General features: G+C 34.0%; 1 protein-coding gene across 4 annotated transcripts in view; it reads left to right on the forward strand.

Moving 5' to 3' along the window:
• LOC145672773 (uncharacterized) overlaps window positions 1-12,414 on the forward strand; it is a 62,835-nt gene extending 50,421 nt beyond the window's left edge. For 2 of the 4 annotated variants that reach the window (XM_081741936.1, XM_081741938.1), the window contains exons 4-6: window positions 3,036-3,097; window positions 6,776-6,885; window positions 12,266-12,414. In XM_081741936.1, coding sequence (XP_081598062.1) covers window positions 3,036-3,097; window positions 6,776-6,885; window positions 12,266-12,310 — 217 coding nt within the window. In that variant the 3' untranslated portion in view covers window positions 12,311-12,414. Of the gene's footprint in view, window positions 1-3,035; window positions 3,098-6,775; window positions 6,921-12,265 lie in introns of all 4 variants that reach the window. The other 2 variants (XM_081741937.1, XM_081741939.1) reach the window with 2 other exon arrangements.
• The last annotated feature ends 6,526 nt before the right edge of the window (window positions 12,415-18,940 follow it).

An 18,940-nucleotide genomic window follows, 5' to 3' on the forward strand; every position in this document is an offset into this window, starting at 1 on the left:
GAATGAAGGAAGTAGAAGGAAACGGGAGAATCCAGAGAAAACTCACGAGCAGGGTGTTTGTCCACCACAAAGTCCACATGACGCAAGCTGAGATCCAACTAGGGGCTCCAAGCACCGGAGGTGAACGCTGTACCACTGAACCACCTCTCCTCCATTGTGTCATATAGAAAATGACAGTTGAAATATTACTTTCAAGAATCTATTAAGTATAGTGATTGCATTCGTTGTCTTTTATCTCTTTTATTTTTAAAACAGTTATTTAAGAAAATATTTGGAATTTCTCATTTACAAAGACAACGTAAAATAATGCCTACTTCTTTTTCTATTGTAACATGGCAGCTATACCGAACTATAATGTGCAATATAGGCGAGAGCGTTCGATTAATTTTTCTACTTCTACTTATTTTGTTAGTCAAAATCAAGTGTTCCTTGCGATTTTTACAATGAATTCAAAGTTTGCCCAAACTTTTGTGTTCCGAATGAAATTTCGTGTGTAGAATTCTTGAAAGTAATGAACAAGGCCTATAGCGAACTCATTTTATCAAAAACTACAGCATACAAGTGGCACACAGTATTCAGAGAAGAACGAAAAGTATGGGAAAATTTATCGGTAGTACTTTATCACTTTCAATCGATGAAAACATAAACAAAGTAAAAAAACTGGATTTGGGTTTAGCGTCCAGTTCAGCAGCAAGGCTATACGAAACGCAGACCTACATTTTAACGTGGAATCTGAACCGCATGACTTCCCACCGAAAATTGAACCCGGATATCTCACTCTAAAAGTGCGTACTTTATCCACATAGCCACGAGGGAGCTCATAAAGTGAAAGAACTCGTAATGAAGAATTGTTACACACGAATAAGAGAAATGGCTTTGAATGGGCTTCAGAATTCCGCACAAAACCATTCGTGCTTTTCTTATTGCTCATTTGGGCATGAGAAATGTCATCGCCCGGCTTTTTCCGAAACAGCTGAATTTTCTTCAAATAGAACATCGGAAAGAAATTGATAAAGACTTGCTCTATTGGTCCAGATCCGATCCTACATTCGTAAAACGCATTATTACTAGAGATGAGACCTGAGTATACGAGTCTGGTGTGCAAACAATTCTAAAGGCTGCTAAATGGCGACTAGAAAAATTAGCCAAAACCAAAACACTATTAAAGTCGCTCTAAAATCAATATAATTCTATTTTTTACGATTACCGGGCTGTTATCCATTTGGTATTCTTGCCAGAGGAACAAACAAACAACAAAGAGCTACTTGAGCGTTCATACCTAATCACTGCCAAGTATGTAAAGAATGGTATCATGAGATATGTACAAGCTCAAGAGAAAGCAATAAATGAATTCGAAGTACGTGTGAAGTGAATATTGTTAAACTTTTATGGTTCGTGACTGTAGTAAAGAGAAGTTTTCTTATTTTTAATTCTGTAAAATATCTAGTTTCAATGAGATATCTCTAATTCATTGAAAATAAATTGTTTTGCATCTTAAGCTAAGTAAATTACTGTCCACTTTCAAATGGCTTTGTGCTTAACCTTATTTTCAGTTAAAATACTTTTACTTCAAACATTAGTATCAAAATCTTTAGTACTGTAATATGGATTTTTTAACTAAAAAATGTTAAACTTTTAGCCTTCTGAATGTGTTTTGTAACTTTTGAATTTTATACATTTTTATTTCGACTAATATAAAATTTCATAAGGCTGTACCTTCCTAGTTGTAATTGTCCTAAGCAATAGGGACGTACAACCAAAATTAAAATTTAAAAGAGTTAAAATTTATTTTCAATTTTTTAAAAAAATATTTGGTTGGATTTACTTCTCATTTAAACTAAGTTTGTTTAAGACTTAGAAACAAAATGTTTTAAGGTGGATCATCACGCGGAAGTCAGTATATATTTTAGCTCATTGCCTTAACTACTGGGCAATGAAGCGTTACAAATTATAAATATTGTACTATAAGATAGAGCTATGTTTCACTACAACACAAGACACTAATTCATTTGGTTGTGTCTTCTGATATCGAAAAAGGTAACCAAATAAAAGAAAATATTTGATTCGTTTTAAAATGAGCACACAAGATGGGCTTCTTGATCTTACTAGAAGTGTTCAATTTTATGAAATGTTTATTTGAATGTGTAAAGTACTTTAAAGTAACAATCTTATTACAAAATAGATATATTGTTTCACCGTTTTCCGTGTTATGTTTCATATTTTATTTAATTTACATTTAAGGAAATAGATTTTGACAAAACACTTGCACAGAACGCTATAATGCATTGTTGCCAAATTTGTACTTTAATTCTTGGATTCTAGCGTTGCAGTTCGAGAAGCGGAATTTAGCTGTGAATTGCGGTAAGGGTCGAAAACTAATTTCTCCAGTAAGTATCCAAGCAGAATTCCATCACTACTTCCTTTATTATCTGGCACCAGTAAATCCTCGACACTACCTGGCAACGCCTCACTGTTCAAGCAGCGTTTAGGATAGCAACGAGAACACCTAAAGATCCACCTTAAGAAGAAAAAAGTAGACCAAAAATTCAAATAGACTCACGTTTATTGCAAGTTTTATTTTCTGCTCTTTTTCGCTTTAATATTTTCCTAACTATTGGTTTAATATTAGGATTTCAGTTCTTTAATATATTATATCCCTCCTTTTTAATATTGTGGCGTTCATAAGTTAAATCGCCTAATGCGTTAGTTCTGAGACATATATTTTTTTCTGTTACTGTTCTCAAGTAGCCACGGCTTCCTCTAATAATAAATTGCAAGACATAGCAGGATACTGTTTCCAATATGAATTGGGCATCTCATGAACAGTTCCATCTCTGGATTTTCCACTTGTTGCAACCTAAAATTTTAGATCAAATTCTTTCCACTTCAGCATTGAATTCGAATAGTTTAGAAGTCTACCTTAATTACAGAATACGAAATGAAACCCGATTTCTCGTTTTTGGTTTCTTTATTGTTGATGATGCGTAATAAACACATGGAATACTAAATTTTATTTTTATTTATTTTATTTCCAGACATTATTTATCGATATTTGAATTTCCTGGCTGCGATTTTTCTTGCTGTCGGTGCTTTGATGGTAAGTACAGTGCAACCATATGCTCACTGTTTACAACGTGTAAGTTTAATTTAATCCACTGCTAGTTGGAGACTTCCGAAAATCCAGAGAAACTGCGCGCATCCAATTAGAAAAAAATATCGAATTAACCCGTTCATCCCATATCATGTCCAGAAATTAAAGCTGCCAACATTATTTCCTGATATGGTTATGTTTCAACTAGGTAGAAAATATTTGAGTTTCCCTTTTGTTTGATTACATGATTTTTCTCGGGAATTGGGCTCTATCTGCTATTATATCTGTCCTTTCCATTAAGAATTTTCTACTGTCATTGCATGTTCTGTACTTAAACCTCATATCCTTTAATATTGGAAGGGGCCGCGGTGGCTCAGTGGTAGAGAGTTCACCTCTGGTTCGATCCCAGCCTCCGCCAAGTGAACTTTGTGGTGGACAAACACCATGTGCGTGGGTTTCATCTATATGTTTGGGTCACCTATATCTGTGACTGGCTTTCCAAGACGAAGTTTCTCGGTCGAAATAATGCATTTCCACTTGTACTAAGATACTTTCTTCCCCTCACTCACAATTCTCTGCTGCGTATAGCAATCCTAATGCCTCTACGGTTCTCTGCTGAGGTGTGGCAACACAGCGATCGCTACGTCCGAGGTCTACAATTTACAGCTTCCTTCATTTTTAAAATAATTCAACATTTTACGAATATCAATGTAGCATGTTTATGTAGCACTTGATTTGCTAATATATTCTTATATTATTAACAGAATGAATCATATTCCAAGTTTTTCAAGTATAGGTTAAAATAATTACCAGATATAGGTTAATTGAAGTCTGCCTACTATGATCAACTCTAAAATATAACTATGATAGATTCTAATTAGGAATACTGGCAAGGGCGCCGATTTCTCTGTAAATTTGGGGGGGGAAGCATTCAGATGCACAAAGCATATATGTACTGTGTCATGCGAAAACGAACTAAGCGCCACTTTCATACTTTTAAGAAAATTACGTTTAAAGGTTGATGTCCAGCATTAAGGTAGCCGTAATCTAAAGTGAAATCATGTTTCTTTTTTTGGAAAAGTGTTGGTTTTCCTCTCTTTTCGATTGTGCAAAACGTTCTAATGCTTATCAGGAACCAATCGTCGCATTTACGTGGATTTTCAAATACAGGGTTATCTTGCTACTGCATATTGAAAATCTAGCCACCTTCCGTGGTGTAGTTAAGCCTAATATCTTATCAGAATTTGAAAAATTTCTGAATTGCTTTCTACATTTCATCTTTATTTGCAACATGTATTAAAATACTTGTACTTCTTACATTTAACTTACTTTCCGTTTGCATTATATTTTCTTCTATATATTTTTATTCAAATGTTGCAGTTTTCCACTACTCTCCCCCCTCTCAGGATCTATGAAAGACGCTAAAACAAAGGTTGCATTATGTTATGTTGTTGGTGGTGATTCTTTTTCCAGCTGAAGTTATTTCACTTTGATTGAACACTGTAGGTATAGGTAACATTGACTTTTTTAAATATGAACACTCACATTGAAACTCCAGGCACTGTCAAATGGGGTACTTACGGGAGTCTAATAGCAATTTTAAACTCATATTCCCGTTTAGGCTGATTGATTCATATGAAATGAAAACCACAATCAACAGTTTCACTTTGCCTCAAAATAAGGATGAAACGTCACAGACCATCTAATGGGGTTGGGTGCTTTTCAGGTGTGATTTCTGATTAATTCGCATTGCAAAAAAGCTAAAGCTATATCAATAGCTGTTCTTTTTGCAATTACTCCCTTATAGGTATGGTATGGTTGGTTTTGGCTAATTTTGACCATAGCGTATCCGTGATACGTTTTCGAAAACACATATGTGATTGTAGGGTTAAAACAACATCTAATATTTATTTTTTTATAATTGTGCTCACACATCATCATAGGTCAAAAGAGGCTCAAAATATTGAATCGAATTTTTTGAGGGGAAAATGGTTGGGAAGCTGTTAATTTTTTCAGACAAAGCCCTTGCATACACCTACACACACATCCAAGTTTACACAAAATCTATCGAGCCATTCTTGAGAAATAAATTCATGCCACTTTTCCGATTTTGCGCCATTTCTCATGAACCAACGAGAGTTGAGGTTTGATATCTGAGGGATTAATGTATCTTGGGGGCACCTACATACCACCCACCTGTCATCCCAAGATTAATCTGGAACCATTTCACTGTACTTATCCACCTACGCCTTTTCGTTTGGAGTACATTTACCGAAGAAAAGTTATCTCTAAGAGCAAACTATTTCATGTAAGGTTTTAATGAGAGTTTATTTACAGTATATTATATTGCAAGCTGGTTAGAACACGATTTTGTAAAGTAAAATATGAACAAAATCATTGGACATATTTTGAGGAAGTTGCCCTAAAGGAAATCATCTTCGAGTATAAATTCTCCTCTTTGATTTTTCCCATGAAAATAACCTACCTCACATTATAGGTATGTTAATAAAATATTTATTTATGAAATGAGAAGAAAAATCTTCTGTGTTGTATTTGAGAAAATTTTCCGAAAGGAACGCCTACAAGACTGAATTTTCTATAATGGACATTTTCATTCAAAATAACTTAAACAGAAAGTGTGTTAATGAAACTTCTATTTATGAAAAATGAACAAATTTGTCCAAGTCATTGCTGAAAATAATCGTCTGTAAACAACTCACCTAAAACACTAAACTTGCTGTGTACATTATGAAGCAAAATTATTTGTATCGTATAGTAGGTTGTTAATGAAATAGGAATAAAATGATGTTTTTTAAACAAATGTCTAAAATAAGAACTCACCCCAAGTAGTAAACACATACATTTTGCCTTTTGATACACGATGAGGCGATAAAAAATTGCTAAGTTATGGGGCATATAGTACATAATTAATCATAACTTATTTAGTGATTTAAAATACCTCTGTACTACGTATGGCCAGAAAAAGTTGATAAGTAAAAAAAAAGCTGTTTTAGAAAGATTTCAAGGCATTTTAAGCAAACTAAAGTCATTTTTTAAAATGTGAAATGAGTGCAACCAAGGTCACATTTTCTTTCTATTTATAACCGAAAACCGAAAAAAATCGTCCTACCGTATTGTCTATTCATAAAATTGGTAATCGAAATGAAATACAGTTCCTAGTTAAAGTACGGCTCTTATGTCCGGTATGTAAACAGAGACTGATTATTGTTGCAGTTAATGATTGTAATAGAATTGGAGGAAGGAAACAGGAGGACTCCGAGAAAACCCATGAGTTCGGTGTTGTCTACCATAAACTCACATGACCTCGGCTCGAGCCAAGAACCCTCCCTACTAGGGATGGCATTGATCCACTGCACCCCTGAATGATTTAAGATTTCTTTAAAAATAGAGAGCCTATTGCAGTCTCTAAGGACTTCAAGCCTTTGTTTTTATAAACTTTGTCATCATTATTTATTGTAGCTTTCTAACATTTGTCTCTATCGGTTTTACACAGCGAAATCTAAATTGATCATAAGAGCTTCTTTTCGTTCAGCTTAACTATATATCAATTAGTGTTGATCTTATTCCTATCAATTTTAATTTGTATTATATACGTTTCCTGATGTTGTCTTTGTCTCAGTTTTTAAAATAATGTTATTTCCTTTCCTTTTCTTTTTTCATTAGGAAGAGAGAATTTTTCTACTTCCGTGGATATTCCTGAGCTTACACAATTTCGCTCTCGAATTTTCCATTCTTCCTCTTGTAATAGCGGTGAATTACGAAAATCCTCTTTGGTATGTAAAAATATTGACGCTACTTTTTGAGCAAGGTAATTACTATAAAATAGACTAACTGACTAACCAAATGTGTGAGTGAATTTCTTCGAATGTCTGTTCTTATTATTACATCTCTGTATTGTATTATGTTGTATTGAAGTGGCCGTTGAATCTATTGGTGTAGTTACAAAGTCCGCAGAAAAATGTATATATAGCTGAAAAGATGGTATCTGAGAGACGCTATTAATTTCAATTGAATTACCTAGGTATCACTGCAATATGTGCCAAACGTATGGTGGTACTAAATGGATATTGGTACCCATATGGCTGTAATATGTGATCTACTGTGTTGCAGCAATCGAATGGGTCATGAGTTTCCGGCTCATTTGAGTCACGACTTTTGACTTTTTGAGGGGTTGTGTCTCGTCCAGACAGACCCAGTGACTCGAACAGCCAACTCCAACCCGAACCCGGTCTCTAAGAAGCAGCTAAAATATGAACTCTGCAGCATTGCTGCGGAATATTATAGTTGATCCATGTTGTTCACTGCTCGAATTCGAACATTTATTTAATTGTTTGATGTTTCTTAATCATGATATGCCTTAGATATTTTAAATATATTTTATGTTTATTCGTTATCCCATACGTGGTTTTTGAGCGTAGCTGAACAAAAAGAATGAACATAATACTATTTGGGCTCAGTAATTCACACACACACACACACACACACACACACACACACACACACACACACACACACACACACACAAACGGAAACAAAACTCGAGGAAGAAAAAGTGTTCAGTGAAAAAGCAGTGACAGATAAAACAATCATGTTTGCTAGAATACAATTAACAGCTTTATCCAAATTTGCCATGTGTACGACGACATTTTGTCTCAGCGTTCTACCGGATCATTTCGGAAAATGGGTGTATCCGGGTGAGACTAGGTCATTCCGGATCATAGTTCTATCCGAGCCACCGGGTCGGACCGAATCATGGGTCTAACTACTATCCTATGGCTCTTCTTGGTCGTGGGTTATTAAGTTCGAGACCCATTCAGTTCCAGCTGTGTTGCCAATTTTGTTATTTCATGTCTAAATTTAAAGATTGTAATATGCTAGGTAGCTAGTAAAAATTAAATTCAGCTATTAGCTTCAATTTTGACCACTTCATTCATAATTACAAATGTTTAGCCATTTGTTCTTCTTAATAATTGATATTTTCTTCTCCGCTCAAAACTTCCTTTCGAGAAATATAAATTGAAAAAAATAGTAGCATACTCTTTTCTAGTTCTTCTATAGTTCTGATATTACTACACCACAATAGGTATACTCTTTGTACCGTTTTCTTTTGCATCACAGCCTCACCGCAAATCCAGATTTCACAAACTCCCACTTTTCTGTAGTTCACTTTAACGTTGAGTTAATTTAGGCATGATTTTTAAAAAGTGTATCTTCGGCTTGAGCTGTGTATCTGTAGTGTTATTGTAGGTTACTAATTTTAAAAAGTACGCAATAATTGGAAACTAAGAAAATAATTCAAAGGATTTTAGTACTCCTCGTTAATATGAGAGCAAAATCTACTGTAAATAGTTTGTGCTGGTGTAGTTTTGGCGCACCTCATTTTGGAAGATTTACAGGTGAAATTGAATACTTTGTATGAAAAGATATATTCATAAGGAACATATTTCTGCAGGCGACAAAGTTTTATGTAAAGTAATACAGCTGCATTTCAGGTTTACAAGTGTAAGATAATTGGTGTAAAATTATTACAAGTGCTTTACAGAGGATAAAATAAGTGAGTGCATATGAAAAATGATACTACTAGATCTTATTTTCCGCCGACCATTTATTTATGCACAGTATACTGAATCTGTATTTTATGTTTACAAGTGGAACGTTACTAGTGCAAAGCCATGACAAGTGCTATTGAAACTCGCATATTGGCCAAAATCCACTTCTTCTTCACTGTTCTCGCTTACCCGTATACCCATCATCGCTGACGCGCCTGCTCCCTTCGGAGCACTTCCGCAATGCCGCGCTAGTCCGTCATCTTCGCCTTACCCGAACTCGGTTAGATAGCATTCGTGATTTTTCGTGGCCACGTAGCACATGTTGGTTTGTGCTTTTGCACTGTAGTTCTTATGTTGTGCATCCGGAAACCGTGAAAGTACGCAAATCGAAAATGAACTGTAAGTTTTCCACTTTTTTTTTCTGGTGACCCTCTTTAATTTTATCTATGCCAAATGGGATACTTTCATGTTGTCCAGCGCAAATCTTTTAGGAGACAATAAGAAGTACTTTAGTGAAATAATTACAAGTTTTCAACAATTATTTCTAGTGGTGCGCCAAAACTATACCTACGCGAAATAGTTCTGAGTGTAAATGATGAAATGGTTTGATTTGAGCATAAGAGGTAGATTATAACAGTATGTTCTATGTAAATTTAGTAAACTTACAATATGTTTTGCTTGATTTATTTTTAGGTATTTTAGCCATAAATATTGTTCTAATTTGAGGCTTATTTAGCCATTTTTAGCTACATTCTATGGCCCGTTTACCTACTTTTTTATGCTTCTTTTGGGGACACTGGTGACGTAGCACATGTGACAGTGAAACAAAAGTAAAGGTTTCTTATGCACGTCTGACATTTTGAGGAACGTGAGCCCTTTTAAATTGTTTATGTTCAATTTAACACCGCTAGACTTACCTTTGGAGAACATTGAAGAATATCGTGTATTGTACGTCGTTGGCTACGGGGTAGGACCTTTGTGAAGAAATTTGCAACTGTATGTGCAAAACGCATAAATATATTGACTAACGTTGTTCAAACAACCGCTTGTCGTCGTGCTTTGCGTTAGACCGCTAACACCAACCATTTTGAGCACCTGCAATAACTGTACACGTGTGCAGAAAATTTTGATTGTGCTTTATCGCAACGAGTATTAAAGAACTAATTATTAATCTATTTGATTGTAGCCAAAGAAAGAGAAAGGAAGATCAGTTCTATGATCTTTCGAGTTACAAAATGTGTATGACTAACGTAACACTACCAAAACTCTTCTATAACCACAAAAGACAATATCTTGGATAATCTATTTATTCTCAATCTATACCTTGACTATCTTCTGAATCTCTTAACTCTATATCATCCATCAATTCACTATCTTAACAGATCATTCCAATAAGATTAATATTGGAATGATGTGTTAAGATAGTGATAGTGAATCTTATTTCTAACATTTGTAATCTTCTGAGTAATCTTGAATCACAAGATCAAACTATCTTCAAAATTGTATGTAATATGTATTTTATTTGCACAGGTTATTTCTCATTTTACCTAGTAACAGTCATTGTCACATTCTTAAGCACTTTCTACCATTTTCATATTCCAACACTAATGACCACTAAAGCCACTTTAACTTCCTATACTGATTTGAGGACGCTAAATGCAATTGAGCTACACTAAACATATCCGTCCATGAGTTTATGACTAAATGGATATATTTATGTTCATCTATATCTCCAATTTGAGATCACTTTACTAGTCACTCCACAGATACATATGCTATAAATAGTTTTATCGAATTCATCGTTCTCAAATTAGTATAAAAAGTACAAAAGCAAATGTATCCAAGCATCGGGTCTTTAAGGTACAGATTATGCTAATAGTACTCACTTACGCTTTGATATTTTCCTAATTGCGCACTTAGTACTGATTTGAGGATCATGAATCCAATAGAAATATTTTCAAGGATACCCGTCCATAGAAAAAACATCTTAAAATTGATATATTTATATTCATTTATATTTCAAATTTCTGATAAGTTTTCTAGGCATACTATGGATACCCATATCTTATTAAATTTATTGTCTTGAGATTAATATAAAATGTGCAGTTAGAAATTTATTCAAGAGTGGACACTTTTTTCATCGGGATAATTAGTACTTCAAAGATCCCAAATTAGAGATATTTTTTTTCGTGATTTTTTCGTGACGGATATATTTAAAAGCAATTTTATTGGGCTCGGTAGCCTCTAATTAGTACAAGAAATGCAATTCCTCCAAATTGACACTTTTTACTAATGACATAATTGCTAGTTATTTGTATAGTGTAAGTTTAAACTTAGATCTAATACACAACATAAATCTTTCTTCAGTTAACATTTGTTTGCATTATTTTACTGATTCTGTATTTGGTTCCATGTCAAATTGCGTATGTAAAGTTGCAAAACACATGTGTCTCAGAAAACATTTAGAATTTTTTTGATCACAATTTTCTTTGTTTATTATTATTTCATTGAACTAAGTAATGGCTTTTTCGCTTATATGTCCAATTGATTGAATGTTCAGTGAAAACGTCACATAACCTAAGTTGGAATTTTAACGACAGAACGATTAATAACATCCTTCCAATACCTCTAACGTTAGCTTATTAGTTTATTAATACTTTGAAACAAATGTAATACTCGTTTGTAAAGTTAAATTAAAGAGTATACTTGCATACAGTCCAGCAGCAAAGTTTAGGAAAGTCTATAAGAATTTAGTTGACACACTGTATATGTTACCCTATTAACCTTTACAACGTATAAGAAGAGGAAAGTTTTAAAGATTATGGTTTATCCAGTGTCTTAACTACTATGGATTAGGAGATAGTGTTACCAACTCTTACAATGTATAAAACAATGATAACTTTTGATTGTGCTTAAACGAAACGTAAAATTCATCCCTCCTTTTCTCACAACTTTAAAAATTGGAATCGATTTCCTTGTGTTATGAACACCCGATACCTTAAAGCTCATTATTGTATACCAATTATATGATTTGAATAGTAATTATATATATATATATATATATATATATATATATATATATATATATATATATATATATATATATATATATACAGTATGGCGCTAAATTCGTTGTAGAAAAGCAGAAGAGTGATTCCTGAGAGTAAAACAAACAAAAAAGTTCCAATAAACATAGGGCGAAAACCCCATTGTTTACGTGTTATAGGCTGCCGAAAACATGAAAAAATGAATTCTAAAGTCCATAGCTCCAAAACTATGGGACTTATTGTAGTCGGGTCAAGACTTCACTTAGGAACTAGTATGTGCTCTATCCAAAAATACATGTTTTGGAATCCTAAGGTACTCACGCAACAATTTTTATGGAGATAGTTGGAGAGTACTTTATATCAAACTCCCTCTATAAAAATTGTTGTGGAAACACCTCAGGATTCTGAAACACGCATTTTTGGATAGGGCACATACTAGTTCGTAAGTGTAGTCTTGACCCGACCAAGGTAGGTCCCATAGTTTTGGAGCTATGAACCTTTAAAATTCATTTTCTCATGATACTATTCTTTAGATGATATATATTTCTTTCTTACAGGATTACTTCTCTATAGTTGTAATGTTGCTGGAAGCTATTTTGTGAAACTTGCAAAGAGATAGTAATAGTTAATGTGAGAGTAGTGATTCAACAATTTTCAATTCAAATGTATTGTAAGTGTGTCTTTCCTTGCCTGAATAAAATTCTTTTCTTGAGTAATCGTCGTTCTTCTTATATACTACAGTGGTTTTGTAGACTAATTTAATTGATCAATCAAATACATATTCGAAATAAATGCTGAATAAAGCAAAATAGTTATAATAAATAATAGAAAAGTATATAAAGCTCTGTTTGTTCGAGAAAATAAGATTCAGATTTTCTCAGAAAGTATTGAAATTAGTGCTGTCGAGATCGGTTTTCAAAAAACGAAAAACGGTTTTTGAAAAAAGAGAAATTTCATAAAACAAAAATGTAGGTTTTAAAAACCAAGAACCGCTTTTGAGGTTTCGATTTTGAAAACCGCTTTCTCGGTTTTGATTATCAAAAATCGCTTTTTCGGTTTCGGTTATCAAAAACCGCTTCCGCGGTTTCGGTTTTAAAAATCGCTTTTGCCGTTTCAGTTTTCAAAACCGCAAAACTGCTTTCGCGGTTTCGTTTCCAACTTCTGCGACTTTGGTTTCCAAACTTCGCAAGATTGCTTTTGCGGTTTCGTGAGAAACCGCTTTTGCGTCGGTTTAGAAAACAGCTATTTGGTTTTCGTACTTCAAAACCGCATTATGATTTTCAAACGTGCTTTGTGGCGTTCGGGTTTCAGAGTGTATTCACTGTTCAGCTATTAAGAGGGTATTTTGGATTTCAAAGTTGCATTTTAGTCTTCATTTACTGTCGATTTAAAAAATTGTTTTGTTCGTCTAATCTTTCAAGAACATCGTAAAAGTTGTATTTACAAGACGCAAATTACAAACAAATGGTCACTTGCACAGGCGATATGTGAGGCGGAGAAAATTATTATCGATAGTCAACTGAACATACAATACCTTGTTAAAACATCTTTTAACCCGATTTATGACAAGACTTTTCTGTGTTTTTAAACACGAATAATAAAAATATGTAGATTCCTCTGCATGCATTAATGCGTTTTGTTTTAAATGGTAGAGAGAGAGAAAAGACGATTCTGAAGGTTGGTTGTGGTTTAATTACCGTTAGGTTAATCATGTACAGGAAAATGGAAGGATAAATCCGGAAAAATGAACTGCATAGTGAAATGGATGAAAGAGTCCGTTGATTTCAATCGAGGTGCAATTCCAAGTTTCATCTGGAATCACAGTGGAAAACACAGAAAACTCTCAGTCAAGATGCCCAGCCCCGGAATTTGAACCCATCACCCTTCTTAACCTCGCATTCTTTCAATTTAGAGGACAGATGACAGAGCCTCATCCAAAGAAATGAAAGTACCTGGTCTCTTCAACAGCAAATTGTGAGTTGCGGATTGACTAGTGTCATTAGGAGCTTCGGTTTATTAAATGATTTTTGTGTCTTTATAAAGAGTAATCTCGTAAGAGAGAAAGCTTAAGGAAATGAAATATTTAGTTTAACCTCCAACTATTATGCATCAAGTCTAAGGGAGAATGTGATGATGAGAAATGAATGAAACGATGGAATGAAGGAAGTGAGAGGAAACGGGATAACCATGAGAAAACCCACCACAAAGTGTTTGTCCCCCACTTGGCGCGATCTGGGATCGAACCAGGGAACTCATGCACCAGAGGTGAACGCTCTACCACTGAGCCACCATGGCAAAGCTTAAGGAAAGACTTGGCTGAATTGACATTCAATGAGTATATGATTTACCTTGACAGCAATATCCCGCACTGTTACCCGCCGGTTCTCAAGTTTCATTTGCTCAACACGTGCGATATGGTGTGACTGCAGTCGGGCATATGTGTTCACGCCATTCATACACACTTGTCCGTGACGTCGTTTGTTCACCGTACTGTGCTTGCAATCTTCTTAAAATTTCAGCTGGTTTAACTTTCTCCTTCACAAGAAATTTGATTACACACCACTGCTTCACAGCTACATACACTAGGCATTTGGTATCATTTCTTCATTGAGATGCGAACAACAAGTTTATAAGACACTGATTCATACAGGTAGCGGTACAAATATAAAAGATCTCAGTCTAAGTGAATGAGATTTCAAATTGAATTTCATGAGTTGCATGTGTAATGATCTTAGATAGACATATATACCTTATATAGCTGTGCCTTGTACAACCAACGAACGATCCCTTTCGCAGTGCTGCATATATTACCATAATAGTCTCGGAGCAAATAAAAAAATATTAAAACACACATATAAATCAATACAATTGCTTCAAATGATAGATGCTTTCACAATTGTTAAAAGGTGTAATTAAAAACAGCAAACATTGGTTCTGCTTTGAAAAGGACAAACATGGTTTCGCTTATAAAACCCAAACGGTTTCAGGCGGCTTTCGCTTTCGGAAAAGAGCTTTTGGGGTTTCCGTTTGGACATCTGCTTTTGCGGTTTCGGTTTCGAAAACCGTATTTGCCGTTTCGGATTTGAAAACCGGATTTGCAGTTTCGGTTTTAAAAACCGAATTTGCGGTCTCAGTTTTGGAAACTGCATTTCCGGTTTCAGCTTTGAAAACCGCTTTTGCGGTTTCGGTTTTGAAAACCGCAAATGTCACAAAATTCGACAACACTAATTCAAATGCACACACACATTTTTGTACGTTGACAACAGAGGAGAATCCTATTTCACTCATAAAGGATATGAAGCGGTTAGAGGATAAAGGTGATATGTAACAAATTGTACATGTTGGGAAAATTGATATTCATAACTTTGTCTATTAATATTCACCTTCATTGTTTCCAAATCTCTTCACTGGGAAAAGGACTCACTAGACGATGTGTTATGTAGCACTAACATAACACTACGTGAACCGCCAGAATCCAACGTTTCGAAAAATGTAACATAACACTTTTAACATCTAAGCGCTTCATATATTACATGAGAAAATATGTCTGTAATATGTCTCTTGGGCAATTCAACACATTTTTGTCCCATATCCTCATGATTATGAGTTTTCTTCCATTTCAGGTTCTTGCAGTCCAATAACATTATCATCATCATTTAATGACATATTGCAAGTTCTATGTTATCCTCAAATACAACTTTTGGAACAAATAATGTGAACTATTTCATTACGCTTAAACGTTTAAATACATACTCGCGTTATAAATCAATAATAGCAATTCTAGAGTTTGTTTTGAATTTAACATCATTTTCACCACCGGGGCATTATGAGACATGAAGTTTGTTGCTTCTGTGGGGATTGAAACTTGATCGATAATTATGAAACTTTATTCTGTCTCAAAGCAAGATCCTAAACTTGTAGTCATGAGAGTGTAATTTCATAATTAATATTTGGTAATTTTATCCAGTAAATTCATATTCTACAGTTTCCATCCAGCTGACGCACATGTGCCTGGAGATAGCTTTTCAAGAATTTCACTTGAACTGCTTACAGACAACGATCAACCATGGAGGGTTTTTAATGATGTTATGGGGACCATTTTTAAACTCTTCACGTTTCGAGTTACTGGAATGAGTTGGCATTTTGCAAAGGAGTTACTTTCAAAACAACAACTGTTAACAAAGTAAATGGCATCACTTGGCATGCTGCCAAACACAAAATACTATCCAAGAGCTGTTCAAAACTGCCTGTTAATATCCGGGTATGAATCGAGCTGAACATATCTGGGTTATTTTAGATAATACTATTAGACGGCTTCTACAAAATTCCTTTTCATGTGGGGAATTTCTCCAATACTTGAGTGAAGACTGAGTGAAAGCCTCCGAAGCTAAAATCACGGAACTCGTTAATTCCGTGTTCTCAAAGGGTTAAGATTTTACTTAATGCTAAAGATCGATCAACAAGGAAATAATCTATATAATATGGTTAATGTTTGAATGATGTGGGTATAATCCAACAAAGGAAAAAATTTGTAAATTGATGTGTCAAATTAGTTATGATATCGTCGCATGAAAACCGGAGGAACGTAACTCCACTTTCGTAGGTTTACAGGCGAGAGAACAAAAATATTATTTTCTTTGAAAGAAGTGTTTTTAATAAGATGGTAATTGATCTACATTACAACAGATGATGGACAAGGAGAACATATGCCCTTAAGTTCCATTTATACCAAGTGGGGCTTTCAAAATTATGTCCAATCATGGAGAATCTGAAAATCGCATTTTTGTAGTTCGTTCCTCTGGTTCTCATGCGACGATATGTCTCTGTACATGGCTTCATTGCTGCATCCGTAAAGATGAAAATACAGTCAAATAAATCAATATTTAAACGTTATTTAATATCCTCTTGAAATTAGTAGACTTCACGAATTTCCAACAGTGAATCAACTTAAATATATGCAGTCAAATACAGGCTTTAACGCTTCCAATTCCGACTGATCATTCAAAGAATACATCACAATGAGTGTTGAAATGTGGGTTCAGGACTTTGATATGCAAACCAGGCAATAAACGTCATAACTGCTCTTCGTAGAGAGTGAAAATTAAAGAAAAATACATCAAAACTACCCCTAATCAGTCACATTAACTGCTTTGTTTGTCTATTATAGTGGTATCCACTAGTTTTTCTTTCGGATGGGCAAACCATCAATAACAAATAATATATGGACGTTTGAGACAAAATTATTGCCGAGAAAGCCGGAAAAATCGAAACTTACTTTTATTTATCTACAGCGAAAGTGCACAACCTCGTTAACTCATCAAAACCAATCTTTTCAGGAGAGCAAGAGAAAAAAGTTCTGCTTTTATCACCAAATAAATAAATAAATAAATAAATAAATAAATAAATAAATAAATAAAATAACATATGAGGTTTTAAAAACGTTGATTTTCCACGGTTTTTATTGTGTTTTCGATTACGAGCTTTTGCACACACGTAGATCCAGATGTGGGGAATTGAATGCAACCAAAATCCAAAATTCCATGAAACGTGGAGATATGAGGTTTTGTACTTTCGCTGTCGTTATAATATGCCAATACTTTCACTCAATCATCTTCAATTTTTTCACTTGGAAAACCATGGAGCGGTACAGACTTTGTGAATACTCCTCGTAATAATAATGGAACTAAGAAGGTGAGATGACCTAAAGCTGGATCGTTAAAGTTATTTTGATGTATTACATCGTTTCGTAGTGACCACTTTTGAGTTTCAAAATTGAAAAATTAAAGAAGTCTCTGAGATGCAACTTAGGCTGAATAATGAGAGTATGATGTGATGTTAGAAGTTTTACAATCAAAAGCACTGTGTGACAAGAAGAGTTGTCGTGACGCAGCATCCATATAGTTGACATATCTGGAGGCAGACGAGGAACTTCTTTTTGCATCCATTAACAAAATTTACCTTTAAACGAAATTTACCTTTACGTTTGACCTTGAGGCATGAATAACTCATGAGGAATGTCTACAATTAGAAAAGGAAGTGAAGATGGTTTTGATTCTTGATCTGTTCATCCGTATCATTTTCGGCCATGGTGAGCTGGGACTGTGTACACTGCACTTTGTGATTTTACGTGGACTGTACTCAAAAGTCAAAGACTTGTCACCGGCAATAACATTTCCGAAAGCTCTGAATCAGTTTCATTCTGTTAAAAATTCATGTCAAACAAATCATATATTCTATATATATGTTATATGAAATTAAATATTAGTTACTCTTTATATGGCTAATCACCAATATGTTACCTCCGTCGAAAACTAGAATAAACTTTAAGCATATTGTTATCAGTATCAGGATGGTTGAATAGGGTTTGTTGTTGATGGTCTGATCTCAAGGAAAATCATTGATTTACCTTTAAAGGTATTTTGTTTATTGATTTAAAGTTCATTATGCATTTTACAATGGAGCAGTATGAGAGGTGAACGCACAACATAACATGAAATCTGAATCACATGAGGCACACAGAGAAGCTCTGTAAGTTGTAAATGTTAATCATATTTAATGTATAAAATTGTTAACGTTCAAGTTCAATTTAGAATAATATAATATATAATCTATGTGTAGGTATATATACATTATAAAATACAACCAAAATTATAGTACAATATAAATCAAAATGTAACAAGCTTTGAGTGGATAAAGTGATTATAATCTGCTTTATATGAAACATGAAATAATATATGCTCTCTAATTACTTTTCTGGTATATAATATCACCCATAGTATCTTAATTAGCAGTAGAAATAACATTAAAATTGTTCCATGCATATATTTCAAAACTATTCTCCATAGAACTTAAATTATACAAAAAAAGATTTGGTTTCCTCAAAAATCGTTTCTCGTGTATGCTTAGGTATATTTATTTTATTTTCCTAGCTTCAAGAGAGTCCAATTCTTATCTGTAGTTTTCATACACTTTGCTAGAGAATCCTTCTAAAACAGATAACCGGAAATAAACACCATAATTGAAAATACATTCAATTTTGCTAATAAATAACAGTAATGTCGTACACTAATTGTAAGCATATTTCGTAATGGCAAACCTACAATTAAAGATACATATTAAGAAAACATTTTGTTTACTGAGATTTGATTTACACTTTGATTATGCAAACTTGTTAATCATACAGTTAAGTTTTAGTTTACTTGTTTTCCATAACTAACTGATATGTTTCTTAT

The sequence above is a fragment of the Thermobia domestica genome, chromosome 16 (assembly GCF_964235325.1).
Source record: "Thermobia domestica chromosome 16, izTheDome1.hap1.1, whole genome shotgun sequence".
NCBI classification, from domain to species: domain Eukaryota; kingdom Metazoa; phylum Arthropoda; class Insecta; order Zygentoma; family Lepismatidae; genus Thermobia; species Thermobia domestica.